Source organism: Equus caballus, chromosome 1 (genome assembly GCF_041296265.1).
Source record: "Equus caballus isolate H_3958 breed thoroughbred chromosome 1, TB-T2T, whole genome shotgun sequence".
NCBI classification, from domain to species: Eukaryota; Metazoa; Chordata; class Mammalia; order Perissodactyla; family Equidae; genus Equus; species Equus caballus.
The window spans coordinates 16,732,733-16,757,853 of record NC_091684.1 but is presented as its reverse complement, the minus strand read 5'-3'; the positions used below and the strand labels follow the sequence as shown (position 1 = coordinate 16,757,853).

Below are 25,121 nucleotides of genomic sequence, written 5' to 3'. Positions count from 1 at the left end.
GAAATTAGATAAAGTAAGAACTTACTGAGCATGCATTACCAGAGTAGCTTTTTAAAAATTTTTTTAAATGATGCTAAGAGGCTGTGATGGACATTATGTCCTAACTCTCTGTGAAAACTGTCTTTAAAACTGATGCTGTCTTAGTTACTGAGCCATAAAGAGTGTCTAGATTCAGAGGCTGGCCGGAGTTATCACTCTGCCTGTCTGGAACTAAAGGTAGTAAGGCTGAACAGTGTAAGAACATTGTATTCTTGTCATGAAAGAGAACCATTTGGAAATAGTGACAGAAACCAGGTTTTGGAGTTAGAAAGACCAGGCTGATTCCAACTCCTCTACATTGGAGCTGGGCAGCTCCACTGGTCATTCCCCCGTGGGGCAGCTGGGCTAATTAAAGATCACATTTGCAAGGTGTGTGCCCAGTGCTGCTCATGATCAAAACCCAGTAAACAGGTGGTTGTTTTGCCTCCCAGGACTTCTTCAAACCCACAGCCCTAGGCCCCTGTCTGTTACTCCTAAGGCTACTCTCTTGCATGCTGCTCATCCTTCCAGGCCAGCTCAGATGGCCGCTTCTCCCGGAAGCCTTGCTGACCTGCCAAGATGGGCTGGCCATTCTCACTTCTATTCTCCCGTAGCACTTCTTACCTTTCTGACCACAGACTACCATGCCAGGCTGCAATGATGGTATGTGTGCCTGCCTTCCTCTCTGCACTATAGGTGAGAAGCCTGATCTTTACTCCTGGCACAATAACTACAGGATGGACGGATGGATGGGTAGATGAATGGGTAAGTGGATGGACAGATAGATGGGTGGACAGATGGATGGATGGACAAATAGATGAATGGATGAATGAATATATGGATGGATGGATGGACGGACAGATGGATGGATGGATGAATGGATGGATGGATGTTTTACATTTATTCATTCATTGACTCATTCAGCAAATATTTGTAAGCACAGAATATTGTTCAGGTATAGTTTTAGGCACTTGGGATATATACCAGATAGAGCCCTGATGGTGGATCTTATATTCTAGTGAAGAAAGAGTAAATAATAATCAAAATAAATAAGTAAATTATATAGTGTGTTAGAAGGTGATAAGTGTTTTGGGGAAAAAAAATGAGAGCAAGATAGGAGAATTGGGAATGTGCAGGGGCTTGCAGTATTAAATAGGGTGGCCAGTGTAAGCCTCATTAAGAAGAGATTTAAGCAGATTGGGGGTGAGGGAGTTTGCCTGGGAGCATCTGGGGAAAGAATGGTCCTGGCAGAGAGAACAGCTAGAGCAAAGACCTAGAGGTGGGACATGCCTGGTCATTCAAGGACCAGCAAGGAGACAAGTGTGGCTGAAGCAAAGGGAGCAGAGGCAGGACAATCAGAGAAAACAAGATGGGTGAAGGGCAGGAGGACAGTCCATGTGGGGCTTTGGGGCCATTGAAAGGACCCTGCCTTTGACTCCAAGTGCCTGGCTATATGAGCCTTCCATCTCCATGTGGACATCCTTGTGCCCTGTGGACGTGGTCTTGGTTTTCTGAGCCCAGTACTCCTTCCCCGCCTTCTGGTAGTAGTCTCTGCTGACCCTGGCTTCGACTGGGCCACAGCATACTTTCCCTTTGGCCGCAGTGGCTGGTCCAAGGATGGGTACACCATCTAAGCATGGCCAATCAAAGTTCTCACCTGGGATTTTTTTTAACAGGATTTGGAGGATAGGGTCTCTATCTCTGTGATCATGAGGTGACAGGTTAAATGTGTGGAGCTGCTGGTGGCTGCACTCAGAGAAATAATACAAGAGACTGAAGCAGACAAGTGGAGGAGAACAGAAAGTTGAGAGTGTAGCTCACGGTGGCACTGAGCCCTCAGTCCTGACTGTGTCCAACTACTCTCCCCTCCAGTCCTATGAATTAATACAAACCCCCTCTTTAGTCCTAGCAAGCTTAAGCTGGGTTTCTATTGTGGATCAAAAGAGTTCTGATAAACACACTCCACAAATGCAGCATGGCCAAAACAATTCATCGTCTTCTTCCCCTGCCTCCAACCCAAGAGACAAGTCTGCCCTCTTTCCTTTGTTCCCCATCCTAGCTACTAACGCCATCACTGCCCCATCACCAGGCTGTGGAGGCCCACATCATCCTCTGTCTATGCTGGGTGTTCAATAAATCACCAAGTCCTCCCCTCCATGGTGCCTATCAAGTTTCCCAACTTCTCACCTGTTCTTCTGGCCACCTATCATCTGGTCCACTGTAAGATCCTCCTACCTGGTCTCCTGGCCTCCCCTTGCTCTGATCCTCCCTCTGCACTGCCATCTGAGAGCTCTCTGAAGCCCGGCTGATCATGTCTCTCATCCTCATAAACCTTTGATGGATAAAATCCAATACTTCAACACGGCACTGGAGACCCCTAACACCTTACCTTTATATCACACTGATTTTTCTCTCTCTGCCTCTAGGACAGTCCCCAGGCCCCTACCTCCCACCCACCACTGCATCCCCCTTGAAACTAAGCTGTCTTTCTTCTGCTTGACTTTCCTTCCTTCTCAGCCACTGACGCCTGGTTTGAATATGGCTCCTAAGATCCTCCACTATTACACTTTCTCCCCCAAAGAAATGTGGGGCTTCCTCTTTGGGCTTCCTGGACAGACTCAATTCCGTTCCTTTTCCATCCACGTTCACACTCAAAGACAGTAAATGACAGTTCTGGTGCCAAGACTCCATCTGTCCACAAGGATCTAATAACCAACAGAATGTGCAAGATGTAAAGACAAGGAGTCTCTGATTCTTTCTGTCTCAAGGCCAAGAGTAGCAAAAATGACCTTGGTGTGGACGAGAGCAGGCGAAGGAAGGGGTGAGGAAAACGAGGCAGACACTGAGCTTGGGCAAGTGCACGGAAGGGGCTGGCTGAAGCGAGAGACTACGGAGTAAATCTGGACAGGCGTTTTTAGCGACAGGCTCCAGCAGGAACAGACAAATGGCTTCACACCCGCCTCTGCCAAAGGAGAGATACAGAAAGAGATACGAGGCGATAAGATAGAGCAAGTTGTAGCAGGCTCCCGCCTGATTCACAACTCGAGTTACCCCTGTGAGCCAGGGAGAATGGCGAGTTTTGACACTGCTCAGCTGGTGCTGAACAGCCACACGTCTGGACACACAGGCTGGGGGCGGAGGGCTGGGAGATCCAACAAGAACCATGCTCCTCCCTGCCTGCTGGAGTCAAAGGCAAAGAGGTGGCAGCAGATGTCGGAGGATATCCTTGCCCTTCTCTCAGGATCTTGACGAACCTGCTGCACACAGGCAGGAGCCTCCCGGCATGAGTCCGGGGGGCTTCCGGGGCAGACACGGGGTAGCAGGCAGCTCGTGCAGGTGCAGTGCATTAAAAACGAGCCGCTCGGCACTCTGAATCCGTTGCTAAAGACAGTCGTGTAATCATTTGAAATGAAAACTGCTCAAATGAACTGGAAAATGTTTTACTTGTATTTTCTCACATTCTTGAACCTTTCTTTCCATGGTTCAAAAGTTTGCATTGTCTAATTGCTGATTTCCATTTGTGAATGAATCAGTGTAAAATAAAATTAAGTGCCAAATTAATCTATCCATCTAGTTTTAGGCATTAATTATCCTCTGAGCCATTTTCTCCTGCACTTGCCGCATGTCAAGACAAGCCCACATATAGTGATGTAGAATCCAGTTTTCAAAACAGGAACTCAGCCCAAACAGCGGAGGACATCCTTGATCTCTAAGACCCACAGTTTACTGTGCGAAAGGGGTCTGAGTCCAGGAAAATGAAACACATTCCTCACCTTTTAAAGGAGCACTAACACTGTCAGACCAGATAAGTTACCAGAGCAGAAATTTGCTGCATGGTTTTGTGACATGTTTCCCCAATTGTCCCAGCTAACAAATTAACAACAACACATTTCCTCTAAGTATAACAGGGTCAGCCCTAGTGTGGAAAATGTGGAGCTGTCTAGGGCAGAATTTTGAAAAATTACATATGCTGTTTTTCTGGAACTGTACCCCAGGAGATCTTCTTGGCTTTGCTAAAAATCCCCCAGGTCTGCAGGATACAATGACAGGATCCTCAGTCGCTGGGGAAAGGTAGAACCATATAATTGGTGACTTGATCAAAGCCACCATTCTTGGAAACTATGGGGACACAGAAGCTGGGCACCTGGAGGAGCAAGTATATCTCCAGTGGGGCCAAGAAAGCCTTGGAGACAGAGGGCACAAAGGCCCTGATCCCTTCCCTTTTGAGGTTCAGCATTATCAGAATCTTTCTAAAAGGAATGAGATATCCTTGACCAAGTACTATTTCAGCCTTAAAAAAGCAGTATGTGACAACATTGGAGGAACCTGGAGGGCTCTCTGCTAAGTGAAATTGTTACCCTGGCCCTGGCCCCATAAGACATTTACCATAACCCTGGTCAGAACAAACCTAACACATTCTTTTTAGCTTACAGGAAACCACAAAGAGAGGAAGGAGAAGATGGCTGAGACATATAGTCGAAACCAGTTAAAACTGGTTGAAGGCAACATGGCAGTGAGACTTGACCTGACATAGACACCGCAGCTCATTATATGTTCATTGTAATACATTACCATATTATGGAACAAACCCATTGTCGCCATGACAGTTCACAACTGCCATGGCAATGGTAAGATATAAACCACATAAGGAAAGAAAAGAGGTGGCATGTTTGTTTCCCCAAAAAGCCTGCCCAGTTCCCCGAATACCTATGAATATTCCTCCCCTTCATTACTTTGACCCCTTATAACAGCTGCTGAATCGCCCCAAGAGCTGAGAAGTTGATTCATGAACATAGCCCACTTCTCCATTCTCTTTGGCCATTGAATGAAGCTTGTGCCGTTGAATGCTCAGCTTCAGTTTCATTTCAAATCTGTGACACCAAATGGAAAACAATCCCCTGAAGAAGAAAAGGGCTGATTGTGGATTTGAGGCCCACCGGCCCTGGGCCCTTTCTTGGGTCCCCTATGATTCTGGGTTCAAGTCCCAACAGGGGGAAGCAAAATTGGTGACAAAATAAACCAGAAACAGAAGGACAAATACTGCACGATTCCACTTAGATGAGGCATCTAAAACCATCAAACTCATGGAAGCAAAGAATAGGATTGTGGTTGCCAGAGGCTGGGGGAGGGGGGAAAGCAGGGAGTTGCTGATCAATGGGTATAAAATTTCAGTTACACAAGATGAATAAGTTCTAGAGATCTACTGTATAATATTGTGCTTATAGATAATGATACTGTATTGCACACTGAAAAATCTGCAAACAGGGTAGTTATCATGTTAAGTGTTCTTACTACAATAAAATTTTAAAAAGCAAGCAAGCAAATACAACACTCAATTCCACCTACGATGCACTGCCAGGAAAGGGAGAGTCTGGGATACTATGTGTTCAGTTGGAGGGCTGGCTGTGGCTGGAACCCCTTAGAACCAAGCCCCCTGGGCAAAATGTGGTGCTTGGGAACTAGTGGCCACATACTGAGTATGAACTAAGAGTTGTGACTCTAGTACCCAAGGATGCAGCACCTCTGCTGCACGTGCAGAATGACCAAGAGGGATAGAGCCACTGAATCACCAAGCATCCTCCAGGCTGTTCACAACAGTGACGTGGTGTGGCAGCAGCTATAGTCACAAGGCAGGTTAGCTGGTCGGTAACCTCAAGCTCCCTCTTTGTTTGGCATTGCAGGCAGAACGGGCTTTGGAATATGAAAATAGGTGGGGACATGCTCAAGAGGAAGATGCTAGACCTCTTGGTGATAAAGAATAGCTGAGGTGTCTGAGTGATTAATCAGAAAAATAAAAGAGATATGAACATATTTGTAGCACCCTGAACCAGTGCTCAAGTGCTGAGCTGATTTTGGAGATCAGAGTTTGGGAGAAAGGAAGTAAGGCACAAGTTTAAATTCTGCATATATAACAACTTGCATCAGGAATAAAGGAATATGCTTCCTTTAAGGCCAAACTCAGTCCTGACATCCTTCCAGGCACTAAGGAAAGCAACCAGAGGAAAACTGGCAAGGGAGACGCTGTGCTTCAGGGGAAGAATGGGAGGCTTTTAAATTTCATCACACCCTTCTAATAATACCTCCACGTTCGCTTTTCTGTAGACAAGCTTGAAGGCCCGAACAGTCAAGCTCTCGCCTCTCCCCAACCACCCCGAGAGGAAAGGAACCTGTCAGCTTCCCTAAAAGGGAAAAGGGAAAAAGAAAACAAAGTCAAAAGGGAAAGCTGAAGTTGCATCTCCTCTGTTTGAAGGCACAAGGCAGGAGAAAGACAGGTTTTGCACAGAGGCACTGTTGGACCTGGGGGAAGGAAATCTATGTGCTGCAAGTTGGAAAACATTAAGTGCAGGGAAGTTTTAATGAGCTTGAGCAGCTCTTTGATAGTCGCTGATGTTGAGATGGAAATGGAGCATTTGAAAATGTGAGCTTTCGAAGAATATGGTTTTTAAGAAGCGATTTTCCCTCTTGCTATCCCTTTGCTTTGGGGATATTCAAATTAAGCCTTAAGTCTTCTCATCAGCGGTACCTCCCTCTCTCTGGATGAGGATGGGTCATAATGTGAAACTCCCCAGAAGCCCCAGCTCCAGTGAGTACTAGCTGTTGCTCTGGGTAGTAGTAACTTCAACGGCCTCCCTGAGATGGATAGAGAAGGGATGGAATAAAAGGCATAAAGTTAAAGAGAAGATTAACAAAATCTGATGGAAGAAAACACCTAGCTGCCTACATTGCACCTTAAATTACATTTCCCACATCTGACAGTGAGGGGGTAATCATGAGTAATAAGTCCAGGCTTTGGAAAGAAATTATGGGCTAACTAACTTAACGACAGCTAACACCAGAGGAAGTCACTGGTTCACCTTCCCAGGGAAGACTCAAGACAGGGTATAAAACCCATCAATCACGCTGAGACAAACCTCACTTGGTAGAGCCCCTGGATAGTCTAGGATCTGGATTCCCGAACAGCCTCCGAGTTCTTCCCAGAGCTAGAAATGTGTCAGTAGCACAAAGGCTGCCTCCAGTTGCACCTTCCAGTCCAGCACACCTTCACCCCACTGCATGGTGGCTGTTGTCACCACATCCCGACCTTGATATGACCAAGTGCAGTCAGTTATTAGGCAAGGGCCATCCCACTGCCTCTTGTTGATTTCTGCCCCATTAGGTGAGGCCACTTTATGCTACTGTCTCAACACAAATGATTCTTGGAACCTTCCTGCCAGTTCAGTCTGAGCCCCAAACAGAACCCAAACCATCCTGTTATCTGTGGGTTCCTCCTGCCACCTCCCCCAGAACACGCCAAGTTCCCATACTCAGCTATTTCTCACTAGAGCTCAGCAGGAAAGCAATCTGATTTGACTAATTCACACCAACCCTCCAAGGAGTCTCTGTTTTAGAAGAGAAGGCCAGGTAATGCAAATGAATCACTCAGGGTGGGCTTTCAGCCTGTATGGGAGATGTCACGGACCTCCTCTGGACCTCACGTGCAAGATGAACCTCATGAGAAGAGAAAGAAAAGGCTTCATCACCACACCCTCCCCCACTTCCCAGCTAATGCCCAATGGAGAAGGGCTCACCCATTGCTCTACTCCCTCCCCGAACTGCTTCCCGTCTCCAGGCCTCCTGGCTTGGACTCATCAGTGGACAGGATAATGCCTTACTGTAGGGACAGTGAGGAGCTGTAGCTGTCTGCCTTTAAGCCAAAGACGACCCTGGAACCCAGTCCTGCTCCTAGCAGAGGGATCCCTTCTACTCAATGATGTGGGTTTCAGATCCAGGGGTCTTCAGAATCTCTGCTCCTTCCCACCCTACACCCTGAGCAAAGCTCCTACAGCTTCTCCCTTGTGTCCTGCTCCTCAGGCACATTCAACTGTAGCAGGGGGTTCTTTGACTCCCTGGTTGATTGGCTTCCCCAGGTCATGACTATGCAGAGACCTTCTAGCACAGCAAACCCTAATCCTAGTCTGCAGTTAAGAGGGTCTCCATGGAACAGGGGCATGGAAGTGAGAAAGAGTCCTTGATGAAGTTGCATTTCAGGATCACCTGACTCCTCCCAAGACACAGTTGGTCATCTGAGTACTTCCTCATACAGTAGGTCACCTACTTTCAACTTAAAAAAAAAGTGGAGGGTCATTACTCCCAGAAAATCTTCAGCATGAGAGGGTTCTACAGATAATGAGAACTTTCTTGGGTGAGGGGGTGGGAGGTGAGGAAGATTGTCCCGGAGCTAATGTCTGTGCCAATCTTCCTCTATCTTGTATGTGGGACATCCCCACAGCACGGCTTGCTGAGGGGTCTGTAGGTCTGTGCCTGGGATCTGAGACTGCAAACTCTGGCAGCCGAAGTGGAGCATGTGAACTTAACCACTATGCCACCAGGCCGGCCCTGAGAACTTTTATTTTTCTTTACTCACTATTACAGCTAGTTTAAGGAAAGAATGAGATCCCATTCTACCATAATAAAACTTAAATTGACCAGAAATTCAGCTCACCAGACTCCTCAAAATATCAAACACATTTTTTCCTGCTCTCTACTTTTTAGAAATAGGAAGCCTATAAGAAAACAAGCACATAGCCACATCCTCACCTACTTGTCTACCTGTGAACATTTATTGAGTGCACAGAATTTTGTCAGAGATGGCATTTGAAGCCCCCTGGCTCTACCCTGGGGATAAAGTACAGGTGTTGTCCAATATGATGCCCCATCTGAATCTCTAGCCCAGGATCCATTCTGCACATCTGAATGCAGCACCAGCATCGCCTCAGGCTGCAAAGACTCAAGCTCTGCTTATCAAAATCTACTTGCTTCAATCAGCAACTGAATTCAACCCAAAGTTCTGGAAGGACACATATCACATTGTTGACAGGGACGGTCGGAAGCGAGCGAGAGCAGAGCAAAAGCAAACTTTCTCTTTCCCACTACCTAATTTTACATTGCTTCTTTTTTTAAAACACATAGAATGTGTTCATGAGTTCTTTCCAATGTTAAAATGAATTAATACATAGCAAAAGGAAAAGGAAGCAACTGTTTTCAACATCACAGCCCAGACTCGACAGGGTGTCTGAGACCTGGAAGCACAGCTGACAAGGAAGATGCCCACTCTTCCTGCCCACATAGATGACTGAATGGCCCAGAACAGACCCAGGCATTCTGGAAGTTCTCCTCTGCAGGGTTGGACACAGCTCAATCCCTCTCACTGGTCTCTTCCAGTTTTCTGACCTTGACAGTCAAAAGCCTCCATATTTCCAGTCCAACCGTCCCCTGACTTACTTAACCCCTTGTGATCCCTGGCAATGGCTCAGGCTTGCCAGGTAGGCAGATGCCTTCAAGTTCACCTGGCCTCAGGTGACCCTCTGTGCTTACTAAGAGCAGACACATTTATCTCATTCTAGCACCTCTCCAAGCTTGCCCAGGTTAAAGATAGGAACCTTCCCCAGCATGAGAGCCTGACCAGCTTCTGAAGAACCGTGTGTCAGATGCAGAGGTCAGTTTCTGGCCGATCCATTCCAATGACTGCCCTCTTCTCCCTCCTGCCGTCCATAAAAACACAGAAAACGGGAGCTTGGCCGCTGAAGCAGCCGCAAAGGTTCTCCCTGCTGCCTCATCAATCACCCGGCTGCGGCACACCTACCTGCAGATGTAATTCGTCTTGCAGGAATCCTGCAAATTCAAACAGTTGGGTTTCTCCCTCTCCTCATAGGAGCACACAGGCACGATGGTCTGCCGCCTCCGCTCAGTGCAGGCAATGTCCTGGCAGGAGCAGAAGAGCATTCCGTAGCTGTGCTTGGCCGGAACCTTGTCAAAGAACTGCCGGAGGGCCTTGTGGCACTTGCGCCGGTTGCAGACTTCGTTGGACATGCTGGTGGTACATGGGGTGATGTACGCGGACCTGTACTTCTTGCAGGTGTCGTCAAGGTTGCAGGCCTTGGCGGCATCAAGGCAGTTGTTCCCTTTGGGGATGTGCTCCACTGCAAAAGGAGAGAAAGGCAGGTGTGATCATGGTGCTGGCACCTGGGCTGCTCACATCTTGTCTGTTTTAATTGCGATCTGGCCATTTACCTGGCAGTGCTGGGAGCTCTGTTTCGAAGCTAATAACTTAATGAGTTCATGACAAGGAGGAAGTATTAGGAGTGCAAAGGCTGGGAGCCCACGGCAGCCCACAAGCTCCTAGCACTCTCTTAGATATATAATTAGGAGGTATTGAGTGGGCCAAAGGAGCTCAGGCACCTGCCCAACTATGTATAAACAAGGCAACAGGAGAATAAGTCTCCAGCTCCTGGTTGGTAAACTGAAATTAGGATAAAAGAAAAAAGCAACAAATTATATACTTGTTCATTATACAGTATATAAAATGATATGCTGAATGTAAGTATAATTACCATGCAATCCTCCAGGAATATAATTATGTAATAAATGCATATAGTACATGCTAATTACTATATGATTACAGAGTAATTACATGGTTATTTGAGCCCAGAAGACAAAATATTATGCTAGGCTCTCTAAACAGGAAGAAGTAACTACAGTGATGCTGTATTTAAGTTCCACCTCACAGCCCACTGGAAGAAAACCAGAATAAATTACATAAAAATTTGCAAACCTCAATTACCATTTAACTTACCACATACAAAATGTGGGATCTATGAGTATTGAGGTTGCAGATTAGAAAAATTCAGCTAGAATTTTGGTTAGAATTTCAATGGGCTTACAAACCATAGGCCTTAGGAATCTCACAAAACATACGCTGCCTTCTGCCTAAGCCCTCTGTGCTCATGCTGTCAGAAAAACCAGGGCTGTCCACTGCCAGGCTGCCCACTGTGTGGCCTGGAGGGAGAGCATGGTAGAGGCAGGGCCTACTGGAGTGGCTGCATGAGCTGTCCAGGGCCAAGCCCAATGGGCAAAGTTAAAAGATGAACGACCAAGAGAAATTAAACTCAGTCCCCATGATACAGGTATTTTCCACAGGGAGGGGAAGTGATGGAAAAACCCTCCAGAGCCAAGTTATAAGACGGTCCATGGAAAATTGATAATTAGGTGTAGCAGTGACCCACCCCCCAGAGACAGCAGGGAGGTGGCAGACAAGTGCCATACAACTGAGAGGTTGGATCCTCAGCAAGTTCCTGTTTAGGCCACCCCTTCTTGGGTTCCGGAACCATCTTTCATTCTCTTGATGCCCCCAGTGGACCGGGACCATAAAGGCATTTGGGAAATTACAAGAGACAAGAGAACTGACAGGAGAGGAGAGAGTACGGGTGGGTTACCCTGAAAGACAGGGCAGAGCATTTAGTCTATATGCTAATAAATTAATAAAGGGCACAAGGAATGTTATTCAACCTTAAAAAAACAAGGAAATCCTGCCGTATGTGACAACATGGATGAGCCTTAAGGTCATTGCGCTAAGTGAAATAAGCCAGTCACAGGAGGACAAATACTCTATGATTCCACCTATATGAGGTATCTGAAACAGTCCGACTAACAGAAGCAGAGAGTTGAATGGCAGTGGCCAGAGGCTGGGGGAGGGGGGATGGGGAGCTGTTATTCAAGAGGTATAAAGTTTCAGTTGTGCAAGATGAATAAGTTCTGGAGATCTGCCGCACAACATCATGTCTAAAGTTAACAATACTGAATTATTCACTTAAAAGTCTGTTAAGAGGGTAAATCTCATGTTAAATGTTCTTACTCCAATAAGATAAAAAATAAGTACAGGGCACATGAAGCAAGTCCACCATTTCAGGGAAACAACTCTCCCTGTCCTACGCATGATGTGCCTCGCTTTAAGAAAACCCAATATGCAAACATCGGAAATCACAAAATTACACCCTGCACCATGAGCAGTATTTTACTGTGCCCCAGGTTCATGTTTCTGCCTACGACATCTGAGTCTAACAATTTGCTGGGAAAGGCAATCAACAAGACATTCAGCCCTTCTTGAGTGAGCAGTGCAGGAAGCCAGCAGCTGCACACACACATCCCCGCTGGTGTAACAAGCACAGCTGGTGCATTTTCTCCATCATGACCTTCCTGAACCAGCTTCTCTCAGGCTCCTCTATTTTCATACACAGCCTCCTCAGGACTCAAGGAGCGAAATATTCACCACGTGCCCTGACAGGATCACCAGGGCCTCCAGGCCTTGGGAATACTTCTAGCCTTTTCCTCTTTTGAGACTTCTAATGTTGTGCTGTTGGGCCCATAGGCAACAGTGATTTATATTCTTGAAGGTCTATGGTGGGTTTGGAGATTTCTAAATTATGCTTTTTTTAATGATAATCTAAAATAAATTAATATGACCATATTCTGGATCATCTGGATTAGGCCCTCAAGGCTGGATATTGGTACACAATTTCACTGCCTGCATCTGCACCTTCATCAGTGTTGAATGGTAATTTAGGATCTCTGGCTAAAAAGGAAAGAATAGAGGCACAGAGGTGGACCTAATGCTTAAATGATGTAGCCAGTGATACACGAACAAATAGTTCATATAAGTTCAAATGGAGAAAAATAGCAGAAGAATTAAGGCCTCACATGGTACCCAGCAATATAGGCCTGACAAACTCAAAACAACTCACAGTGAAGCAGAGAACTACATTCCGATGGTCAGCACCAACTGAGATTCAGCAAAACAATATCATCCCTTACATTAAATTAATGTTATTAACTTGGATTCCATTGTTTTCAAAGTTTTATTCATACTTAATTTGTGTATTGCTTTTATAATTGTGTAAAAGTAAAGATTAAGAGCTGATAGTTTTATGTTTATAAATTTCAAATAAAATTATAATAAAAATAATAAAACTCAACATACAAGGTCCAGAAAATTTCTTTCTCTCTGAAAGTAGTCCATATTATACACAAGTTTTAAAAAATTGTCCTGGAAAAAAGTTCCTTGACATAGGTCTTGGCAATGATTTTTTGGATATGATACAAGTAACAAAATAAAAAATAAACAAGTGGGTTACATCATAAAAAGTTTCTGCAAAGCAAAGGAACCTACCAACAAAATGAAAAGGCAACCTATGGAATGGGAGAAAACATTTGCAAATCACATATTTGATATGAGGTTAATATCCAAAATATACAAAGAACACCTACAACTCAAAAGCAAAAACACAAATAATTCCTTTAAAAAGTGGGCAAAAGACCTGAATAGACATTTTTCCAAAGAAGACATTCAAATGACCAACAGGTACATGAAAAGGTGCTCAGCATCACTAATCATTAGGGAAATGCAAATCAGAACCACATTGAGCTATCACCTCAGGCCTGTTAGAATGGCTATTATCAAAAAGACAAGCGATAACAAAGGCTGGTGTGGCTGTGGAGAAACAGGAACGCTTGTGCACTGTTGATGGGATTGTAAATTGGTGCAGCTATAGAGGCTCTTTGAAAAATTAAAAATAGACCTGCCAAATGATCCAGCAATTCCACTTCTAGGTATTTATCCAAAGAAAACAAAAACACTAATTCAAAGAGATATCTGCACCCATGTTCATTGCAGCATTATTTACAATAGCTAAGATATGAAAATAACCTAATTGTCCATTGATGGATGAAGGGGTAAAGAAAACGTGGTTATACATATACAGTGGAATATTATTCAGCCATAACAAAGAAGGAAATTCTGCCATTTGTGACAACACGAATGGACCTTGAGGGCATTATGCTAAGTGAAATGTCAGACAAAGACAAATACTATATGATATCACTTATATGTGGAATCTAAAAAAATAAACTCATAAGGAAAAAAAATCAGATTTGTGGTTACCAGAGGCAGGGGGAGGGGGTGAGGGAATTGGATGAAGGTAGGTCAAAAGGTACAAACTTCCCGTTATAAGATAAATAAGTACAGAGGATGCAATGTACAACATGGTGACTATAGTTAACACTGCTGTACAGTACATTTGAAAGCCACTAAGACGAAGTCCTAAAAGTGCTCATCACAAGGAAAAAACATTTTTTTCCTCTTCTTTTTTGGTGTCTGTATGAGGTGATGGATGTTAACTAAACTAACTGTGGCAATCGTTCTGCAATGTATGTGTCAGGTCATTGTGTTATACACCTTAAACTTATACAGTGCTGTATGTCAATTTTATCTCAAGAAAAATGAAAAAAAAAGTGGCCTAGTGTTGCTTGCTTTGTTATAATTTAGCTTCCTTTTTAAAGTTGTTAAAACTACATAAACTACTAATTTTTTCTTCTTAATGTTATCAAAAAAGAAAAGCAATATTTCAAAGCTATTGGCGTGACTCAGCCTCACTTTCAGCTGATTCTGTTTTCATCAATATATAACTCTGCCAGAGCACATCTCCCTACCGTTATTTCATAGCCTTTGACAAATTCCAGAATGCACAACCTGGCACATTAGGAGAAGCAAAAAACTACTAATTGATTTCCAGCTCACAGATCAATGTGTGACTTTCTTTGTGTTTCTAATTCTCATTCACAGAAAACATTCTCATAACCCTTCCCCACTTGATATACGAAGCCAGAACTACCCAAGTAACAGAACCTGACAAAGACAAAAGAAGAAAATTACAGACTAATATTCCTTACAGATAGATATTCAAAAAGTTTAGTAAATAGTATTTAGCAATACGTTAAAAGGATAATATTCCTTACAGATATATATTCAAGTTTAGTAAATAGTATTTAGCAATATATTAAAAGGATAATGCACCATGACCAACTAGGGTTTATCCCAAAATGCAAAGTTGGTTTAATATTTTTTTTTTTTAAAGATTTTATTTTTTCCTTTTTCTCCCCAAAGCCCTCCGGTACATAGTTGTATATTCTTTGTTGTGGGTCCTTCTAGTTGTGGCATGTGGGACACTGCCTCAGCGTGGTTTGATGAGCAGTGTCATGTCCCCGCCCAGGATTCGAACCAACGAAACACTGGGCCGCCTGCAGCGGAGCCCGCGAACTTAACCGCTCGGCCACGGGGCCAGCCCCAAAGTTGGTTTAATATTTAAAAGTCAATGTAATTCACCACATTAACAGACAGGAAGGGCAGGAAGACAAACGTATGGTTATTTCAATAGACAAAGAAAAAGCATTCAACAAATTTCAACACTCATTCCATAATAACAAATGCTCAGCCATATAAGAATAGTGGAGAACCTTCTTAATCTGATAAAGGGCATCTATGAAAAACCCACAGCTAAAGTCATATTTAATAGTGAAATATTTACTGTTTCCCCCCTAAAATCAGGGACAAACGAAGGGTGCCCATTCTTAACACTTATAGTCAATGTTGTACTGAAGGTCCTAGCCATTGCAGTAAAGCAATGAAAAGAAATAAAAGGTATGCAGATTGGAAAGGAAGACATCTCTATTTGCAGACGACTTGGAAAATCCTAAAGAATCTACAAAATAGCTACTAGAGCTAACAAGTGAATTTATCAAAGTCAAAGGATAGAAAGTTAATACACAAAAACCAATGGTATTTTTATAAGCTACCAGCAAAAATATTGAGAAACAAAATTTGAAAACATAATTCCTTTATAATAGCACCCCAAAAAGGCATTTAGGAATGAATTTAACAAAACACATGCAATACCTCTACCCTGAAAACTAAAAAACATTACTGAGAAAATTAAAGAAGATCTAAATAAATGGAAATATATACCATGTTCATAAATCAGAGGGCTCAGTATTGTTGAGATGTCAATTATCCCCAAATCACATATTTTGAAATTGGCAAGCAGATTCTAAAATTTATAGGAAAATGCAAAGGACATAACAAAGCCAAAGCAATCGAAAAAGGACAACAAAGTTTAAGTCACTTTACACCGACTTCTAGATTCACCATAAAGCTAGAGTTATCAGGAGAGTGTGGTACAGCATAGGCATAGACAAATCAAACAATGGAACAGAAAATGGAGCTCAGATTAAATACACCCACACATCTATAGTCATTTGATTTTTGACAAAGTCACTAAAGAAATACAACAGAGAAAGTTTTTCAATAAATGGTACTAGAATAACCGAAAATCAATGTAAACAACAACACCAAAAACACCTCAACCCCGCCTTCACAACATAAGTAAAAATTAATAAAAGACAGATCACAGACTTAAACATAGAAGCTAAAATCATAAAGCTTTCAGAAGAAAACATAAGATAATCTTGGACATAGACAAAGGTTTCTTAGGACAACAGAAAGCAATAACCATAAAAGAAAAAATTGGTAAGCTGAATTTTATCAAAATTAAAATTTCTGCCCATCAAAAGACACTGTTAAGAAATTAAGAAAATGAACAGACAAATCACAGACTAGAAGAAAATATTTCCAAAACAAAAATCTGATAGGGGCCGGCCCGGTGGTGCAGCGGTTAAGTTTGCACGTTCTGCTTCTCAGCAGCCTGGGGTTCCCAGTTCAGATCCCAGGTGTGGACATGTCACCGCTTGGCAAAAAGCCACGCTGTGGTAGGCATCCCACGTATAAAGTAGAGGAAGATGGACACGGATGTTAGCTCAGGGCCAGTCTTCCTCAGCAAAAACAGGGGGGGATTGGCAGTAGTTAGCTCAGGGCTAATCTTCCTCAAAAAAAAAAAAAATCTGACAAAGGACCAGTATCTAAAATATATTAAGAATGCCTAAAACTGAATAATGAAAAAGAAAACAAGCCAATTGAAAAATGAGCCAAATATTTGAACAGATACTTCACAAAGGAAGATATATGAATGACTAATAAGCACATGGAAAGTGTTCAACATGAGTAATTATCAGAAAAATGCAAATCAAAACCACAATGAGATATACTATACACCCACCACAGTGGTTGAAATTAAAATCTGACAACCTCAAATGTTGTCAAAGATATCGAGCTCCTGGAATCCCCTATGTTGTTGGTGGGAATGTAAAACGGTCCAACCACTTTGGGAAAATGTTGGGCAGCTTTTTTATAAAACTAAACATATGCCTATCCAAAACCCCAGCAATTCCACATCTACATATTTATCCAAGAGAAATGAGAACATATGTCCACAAAAAGACATACAAGAATATCATATAACACTATATGTGTTATAATATATAACATATAGAATAACACTATATTGATAATAACCAAAAACTAGAAGCAGCTCATGTACCTATCAATAGGAAAATGGCTAAACAAACTGTGGTCTATTCACCCAATGGAACACTACTCAGAAACAAGAACAGATAAACTGCTGATACACACAATAGCATGGATGACTCTCCAAAAAACTCTGCCAGGTGAAAAAAAAGTCTTACACACAAATGTACACACTGTATTATTCTATCTACGAGAAGTTCTAGAATAGGCAAAACTAATTTATTATAAAAGAAAGTAGAAGAGTGGTTGCTTCTATGGGATGGAGGTAAGTATTGGCTGGGAAGGAGCAAGAGGGAACTTTCTGGCATGCTGGTAATGTTCTTGATAGAAGTTTGGGTCAAAACTACACTTGAGGTTTGTGCATATATAGAGCTACCTCAAAGGGGCAAAATACCTAAACCAATAATGAAAACTGGTTAATGATATGCATGCTGAAGCATTTAGGGGAAGTATATTGATACGTGCATTTTAAAAACTAAGCTGGATTGATAGATGGACACAAGGATGGAGAGAAGATACTTACAAAGCAATTACCTTCTAATTTAATCGTAGAACCTAGGCGGTGGGTTGACTGTAAAATTTTTTTCACTTTATGTTTGAAAATGTTCGAATAAAATATTGAAAAAATAGATTCATGTATACTCTATTCTTTTTCAAAAAGTTTCACACGCACAGAATATGGAAAAGACCTCCTCGCATCCCCGTTCGCCTCCCTTCTTAGTCACTTCACAAGTGCACCTCCAATTCCCTCTCAGGCCTTAATGTTGTGTATCCCACTGCAATGAAGCTCAAAATAAACACTCCTGAAATCACAAGACATTTATAAATTAGAGTCGAGTTTTCACTTGGTAAGAAGATTGATTCCCCCATATCTATTAAATGGGTCCCCCAGTGCACAAAAGTGCTACCTCAGCGACTTGAGGGCAGGGGGAGGAACGAGCAGAATGATTCAGTTGAGGCCACTCGAGTCACATCCAGTTCTCCATCAACTCCCACCCCGACGGAGGAGCAGGCACACGTCTCTGTTTTACGGTCTGGGCACACGAGCCTTCTCGGTTGCGTGGGAAGGCTACTGAACAGCTTTACCATAACTCTGAGTGCCATTCTCTCCACAGCTCATTTTAGAGCTCAGCATTAAAACGTTGCTTCCTCCCCCGCCCCTCCACCTCTAATCTCTCCCTCCATCTGCTGTTATTCATTCTTTAACTCAGTAGAACGTCTAGGATGCTGTCTGAATGGGAAGTATTCTCAGAATGAAGGCTGTTTACTAGAAATCCCTTCTTCTTGGGGGAGGGCATATGCGTGTGGGTTGTGCTGGATAATGAGCTGCTCTCCAGCATCGGCCCATCGCTGTCTTACAGAGAACGCCATTTAACCAGCTTCTCCTTTCAAAGTTAGACATAATCATGTTGTTACTTTGCAGGTTACATATTGTTCTCTCTATTGTCATTCTAAGTCTCTTAGGCTGTGATCACACCTAACGTGATTTGTTTCCTGTTTTCTGGGGGGGTATAACATTCATAGCGACTTGAGGGTCAACTCCCAGATCATAGAATGAAAAGGGTCAGGTGCTGCTGAAGGAGCAATGAATTAGGAGTCAGGGAGTTTAAATGTGGTCCAATCATCTGAGTGCTTTTGTACAAGTGGGCCTCAGTTTCCCCATTTGTGAGACGATATATCCAAGGTCCCTTCAACCCTCAAAGTTCTTTGATTTGATGATTATAATACAAATTGGCTTTCTGATTATAACTTCAAATATTTACGATAAAACTTGACAATCAAGGACAGAATGGAAAACCCCAGCACTCGAAGGCGCTAGCCTCTCAGCTGTTTGCGGCATCAAAGAGTACATGGACCAACGATTTCAACCCTGACCTACAGGCAGAACAAATGTAAAAGATCCCTCCAACATAGCGAGATGTGAAGGTGTCAGGGATGATTTATGCACTGGGAGAAGCTTTCATATTCTAAATTCCTCTGGAGCAAGGAACTGCCTTTCTCCAAGTACAATCCTCACACTGTCCCAAATCAAAGAGGCTATCGGTGTGGCCAGCAGCCTCTCATTATTTACACTTAGAAAATGCCACCATTATTGGCAAATGCCGGGGCCAGCTAACCAGTCAGAATGATTCAGGACGAAACACAGATGCAAGCAACTAGAAATCCATTTCTATAGATTATGAGGTGGAATAAAACAGTAAATATATTAAAATTTGCATGGCCCACATGAAGATGTGATTCATTAGGCAGAAAGTTCACAAGACACAGTGAGAGGGTGTTTACAAACGCTTGCCAATTTCCGGGTATCTTTCTGCCTTTCTTCTTTAGGGCTACAGAATTGAATTCACAACTGGTTTCCTCTTTCTTTCTGACTTGATTAATTACCATGTTAACGTAACTACTGTTCTTCTTCTAATAGGCTCCCTCTAACATGTTGTCCCAGCAAATAGAAAATAGGCGAAAGGCTCCAGGATCTTCACAGGCGTAAGGCAGGCTTTTTTGGAAGCCCACATTTACAGTCTGGTCTTTTGATTTCCATGTGGCTCAGATGGCAAATCTGATCATACAGGTTTTGACCCTTGTAATCGATCCTTCAAGAGCTTGGCCTTTTGCAGCTGGGGTGCTAAAAATTACATTTAAAAAGCACATGTTGGCTCTTCGGAGCCCATTTTGTCATTCATACATCGTTTCAGATATATTGTATTACACGATGATAAACTTCCTCCTTGTTCTGTTTTTTCAGACCTGATACAACTACATTAAGCCTCAAGCCATACCCAAGTTTTCTCTGGAATTCACAGTGACTGAATTATTCTGAATACCTATGAATTTGGAAATAATTCTTCTGTCTGGTGAAGACAGTGCCAACGTTAACCACAAGTCATGGGCTCACCCCTAAGCTCACCCATGAGAGCTTCCAGTTCCATAATGCACACACTGTGCCCCCCATACCTTAAAAAATTAGATGCCTCCTATAAGTGGTGTGCAAGCCACATGCTTGCTGCTGCAAAATGATTAATAGTGCTGTCTCAGCAAATGGGATCATTACATTTTTAATTAACCTTTCCAACCTCCTCCACCTTTTCCTTTTGTTATACATTGGATCTCTGAAGTTTCCTACTTGTTTGTGTTCAACTAGGTTTGAAACAAAGGCATGAAAAATGATAGCAGGTGATGCAGGAGCTGGTGCCCAGGTGAGATGCCTGGTGAGGTGCGGTGCCTTATTGTACATGGGATACAGGGACAGGCGCTCAGAACTTGGTGGCTGGGTTCCCACCTAATTTTTGTTTTGGCAGCTTAGCTTTTTTTAATGGCCTTGGCTACCAGGAAACTGGCTTTTGAAAATCTCTTTCAACCTAATTATAATTACTGTGTATAAATCATACAATGATCAATTATAAAAATCTCGGGTTCATAAATATTTAACTTAGCATTTAAATCCACACTGCAGGAGTGCACGAAATTTCTGAGCCCATCTCTTTGCAAACAACTGCTTTATTACAGTTCCAATGCCAATTACTGAAAACTGAACCAAGTTTGTCTTACAGCTCACTCAGGCACATATTTGAGCATAATGCCTTTCTGTGTATTAAGATGGCACAATTTAGTTATTTCTGAAATATGCATGCCTCTCATTAAAAAGATATTTTGCAAAGTCTTCTATCGCCATCTTTTAATCCCTCAAGTATGGAGAGGCACAATTATGATATTTAGACATAAAAACACTCATTAAAATATATTCTATCTAATGTAAGATGGATTCTGAGATAATTGAGGTCAGATTTGTTTGGAAAATGTATTGAGACATGTGCAAACGCTAATGCAAAGAGGAAATGATCTTCTACGAGGACTCAAGCAAAACAGCTAAGTATTTTTCAGCAAAATCATAAAGCCATAATTGGATTTCAATTTAGTAATAGTCGGCCTAAGACAGGCCATTTTTAATAATCTAATTATGTGTTCGGGGCCTACCCCAGAACTCAACGCCTGCTTCAGAACTATTAATTGTACTCAATCCTGTTGCATTTCCAACCATGGAATTTGCTATTACATGTAGCCCTGGCTCTCAGTTATGAGAATTTTTTTCCCAATCTCAGACAATATTTATAACATCCAAAATGGCTACTCCTTTAATTTTCTAAAAGCAAAATCTTTTAATGACTTTCTCTGGGCCAGAACGCTTGATCCCAAGTAGCTCAGATTTGTTGTCTTTCTACAGACAAAAGTTACAATGAGATCTACAAACATCATCCCTATTTTGATGAAGACACAGAAAGCAGCCCTTGCTTTTGTCTGATTTTCATTAATTAAAGGTATTTAATTGCTAACATCTCATTAGCAGTAAAATTAATGAGTACTCCAACTACAGGAAAAGATCTGCATGATAATGTAAACCTAATTCATTTTATGGGGTACAAACTGTAGCTCCACTAATATTTAGCCTGCTTAAGCTTCAATGATATTTAGCCATTTCAACAGTAAAGGGCTAAACATGTCTTCAAAACCAATGCAGCTTCTCTAGAGAAAACACCAAATTCGGGTCAATGACGTAACAATGAATCCAAGTGCCCCTTTATTTTTCCATCACTGTATCACCACAGAGAGGACTAACTGGAAGGGAAATATGGAGTGGTTTGTTTTTAATAATCTTCTAAGTTACTATTAAATAAAAAGGTACCTTAAAATAATGTGCCTGAACTTTTAAACTAGCAGAGCCAAATTTAGAAATTTCCAAGTGTGTGCCATGCGAAGTCATCACTCTGGGAAGCTGGACACTTATCCCAAGGAGGCTGCCAGCACTCCAGACATTTCACGGAACTCTTCCTTAGGAGCCTGAGGCACGTTCTTTGGAATACTCTGAGCAACAGCAAATCTGCATTAGGGATGGATTTTAAAAGCCAAACTTCATTTAGCACTAAATGCAGTGATGAAATAGGTGATGATGTTGGGCAAAGCTTAAGGGTGGAAAATAAGTGATGAATACATGTAAGGATTTTTTCACATGGGTGACTAACAAATTGGCTCTGAAATTAACCAGTGAAGTGGCTTTCCTGGAAAGGTTTTAAGCCAATGATGACTGGAATAAACGTTTTGCTTCTCAAGGTGACTACTTTGAAGGACAATACTCATTTGGATGTATGAGTTCTTGGTAGGCTCATAATCCTCAGTCATACTGTACATTTGCTGTGTTTCTCCAGTGAGCTAGAGCAAAAGGATGCCACCAGAAGGCAGGCTAGGGGCCTGAATGTCACTTCTACACAACCTACAAAAATTGTTCTGGCTTCTGATTTACAAAGAGAGAAGAAAAAGTATGCGTCTAAAGCCAAAGGATCAGCTGAAACAATGAAAAATGAAGAGGCTGAAGATCCTATTAAGTAGCCTGGATGATGCTGAGATAATAATGAATCATGGATGATGTTGGCGGTTGTCAGGGCCCTCACAGTGCAGGATTTCAGCAAAGATAAGCTAAATATCAGGTCTTTATTTTTAGTTAAAGAGCATAAAATTCAATACCTTTCCTCCCACGAGCCTATTTACATACCTGCTGTGCTACCCATTTGCCTTCACCTGCTTCCCAATTAATACCCCATTAAGCCACTCCACCTGCAGTGGCTTTACCTTCGCCACGGTCCTGCAAGCATCACTCATCTGCTACAGCTCAATTGTTTCTTTTGGGAAGAGAAACAAAAGCTGCATGAATAATAATAGCAGGCTTTCCGTTTATAGGGTGTGCATTCTTGAAGGACAGTAGCCATAAGCTCAGGCTGGTTTCAGGGAGAGAAGCCACTAGCTGGGCAGAAAGTCTAGAGATAAGTGTAGCCATGTTCCAGAGGATTATGGGAGAAGGAATGTCCATCTTAATTAGTCAGATTTGTGAATCCGGATTATACATACAAATATTTTTTAATGACGTTTTGTTTCATCCAAGAAGGTGTTTCATGTCAATTTGGGTTAATAAAATTTCGTTTGGTTAAGGGTTCTTCGGTGACCCATTTTAATGAAGATTAGCATATTATTTCTCTTTTATGCAAACAGGTGTTAAGCATTTGAAAAGTTGGTTCATTCAAGCAGTGACTAAACCTCGGGGGCATCAGGAGGCCTGGGAGAAGAAACTTTAAAAAACAAAAACCACAGATTCCTGGGTCCTGTCCCACCTTCGGAGAATGTGTATTTTGACAAAGTTCCCAGGTACTTTTCTGATGGTTTGACTTGGAATTTGCTGATCTTCAGTAAGTCAAACCGTTCCTTTTCACTCCCCACCTGCACCTCCACTTATTTTCCTAATACATCCTGGCTCTCAGGTTAGTTCTGGTCACATTTTCAGGAACGTGGCCCCTAAGAGATGCCTTGTAGTGGACAGCACATTCAAGCCTCATTCCATGAAGATCTTGTTAACTAACGAGAGGACATTCTTTGCCTGTATTCCCAGTGTAACTTCAGAATTAAGCCCAGACTATGTTTATCACGTGGCCCTAGAACAGATACTTCTCAGGTGGGCTAAGGACACAGATACTTCGAAGATGCGCCAAGACAAAGCCCCCCCACCAATCCCCATGGCCCCCCCGTGAGCTGTGGAGGAAGCCGACAGCAGAACGGGCGTGTGTGTGCCCATCTACATGCCTCAGTGAACTCTGTGTTTGATTTTAATGGTGTGTTGGCAAGCGTTCCCACTCATTTCATTTCCAGCTTTAAATTGGTTCCAAATGCATTCACACATTTACCCTTCTGAGCCCCAGGATAACTCTTGTTAGATCCCCATTTGAAGGGCTACACTGGTTAGCTCAAGGATTAGGTTGACACTCCGGAATTTTTACATTAAAATTCCTTAGGCAGGACCTGCATTGTGTCTCTGCAACTTCATTGGCAGCTCTGTCTCCCGCTGGAATTGCAGAGGAAATACAGCTATATCTGCATGGTGCTTGGTGGGCACCAAGCCACCTCTCCCCGGGAGGTGTTCTGCCACCTGGCTCCTGTCCACGGGATGCTGAGAGTGTATGGAGGCAAGCTGAGGCAAGTGGGTGACCAGCACTCTCAGGCTGCTTCTGGAACTTTCCTCAGTTTCTCACACAAGCATGTCAGCTATGGAGTTGCTGTGTTCCTAATGTACATGTAGAGTCCCTGATGTACATGTAAATTAAGAACCTGGGCCAACTGAGAACAATCCCAGCTCCTAGAGCCTGATATCGCCACTTAGCTATTGGCTTAGTAAAAACAGGTATAGTTTAGGCAAAATGCGTGTGTTCTACCCAAAACTCCTTCAAGCTTCAAAGCGTGCCTTTTCTGATAGAGATCTGGACTTGCATATAGCTGGTGTTTTTGTGAGAAATGCCCACTTGAACGGTCACATTTAACCCTGGGCGAGGCTAAAGCTGGATGTGAGTATTGGGGTCAAGATGATTCCATCAGCTTTACGCCTAGAGAGATCAGAACGACATTCAGCACAAGTGCCGGGGTGCAGGCCAGCTGCTAATGCTGCTCTCAGCACCCCTGGACATGCCAGAGGTACGGGGTCACCCTTTCGCTAGGGCAATCAGGGACGACAGAAGAAGTGAGGAAGGCCAGCCTCAGAATGGCAGGCATGCTGCCCTTCGGTGCAGAAGGGATGGAGGGATGCAAAGCAGCAGGGAATTTCTGCCCCATAGGAGGACAAGCCTGGGTCCCCGAACAGCCCTGCACTAATGGAAGAGGCTCTGGGTTGCAGAAAATCCTGTTTTAAGACACGAGAGAACCACACAAAGCCAGACTGTCTATCTCCTTACCACATTTAGACTTCTTACCATATTACCAAACACAGGCATTAGCTTTTTGCCCTTTGGCCTTAAAAAATGAATAATGAATGGCTCCCGGGAATTTCCCCTGATGTGTCTAGAGCTGCCTCCATCACCAGGAAAAACTGGACAGTCTCCTCTTGTGGCATTAGCTAGTGAACTGACCCAAGAGAGCTTAGAGAGCTCCTAAGGTGGAAAAGATGGTAGAACTAGGCTTTCCAAGGTAGAAAGAAGCATGAAGGTGGAAATGAGGGCTGGTCTGATTC

The 25,121-nt window shown here is 42.9% G+C and overlaps 1 protein-coding gene across 6 annotated transcripts in view; it reads right to left on the bottom strand.

The window, feature by feature from the left end:
- GFRA1 (GDNF family receptor alpha 1) overlaps positions 1 to 25,121 on the bottom strand; it is a 220,357-nt gene that overhangs the window by 58,091 nt on the left and 137,145 nt on the right. For all 6 annotated transcript variants that reach the window (XM_070260481.1, XM_023638784.2, XM_070260476.1 and 3 more), the window contains one exon: positions 9,641 to 9,977. In XM_070260481.1, the coding sequence (XP_070116582.1) occupies positions 9,641 to 9,977 (337 nt within the window). The remainder of the gene's footprint in view (positions 1 to 9,640; positions 9,978 to 25,121) is intronic.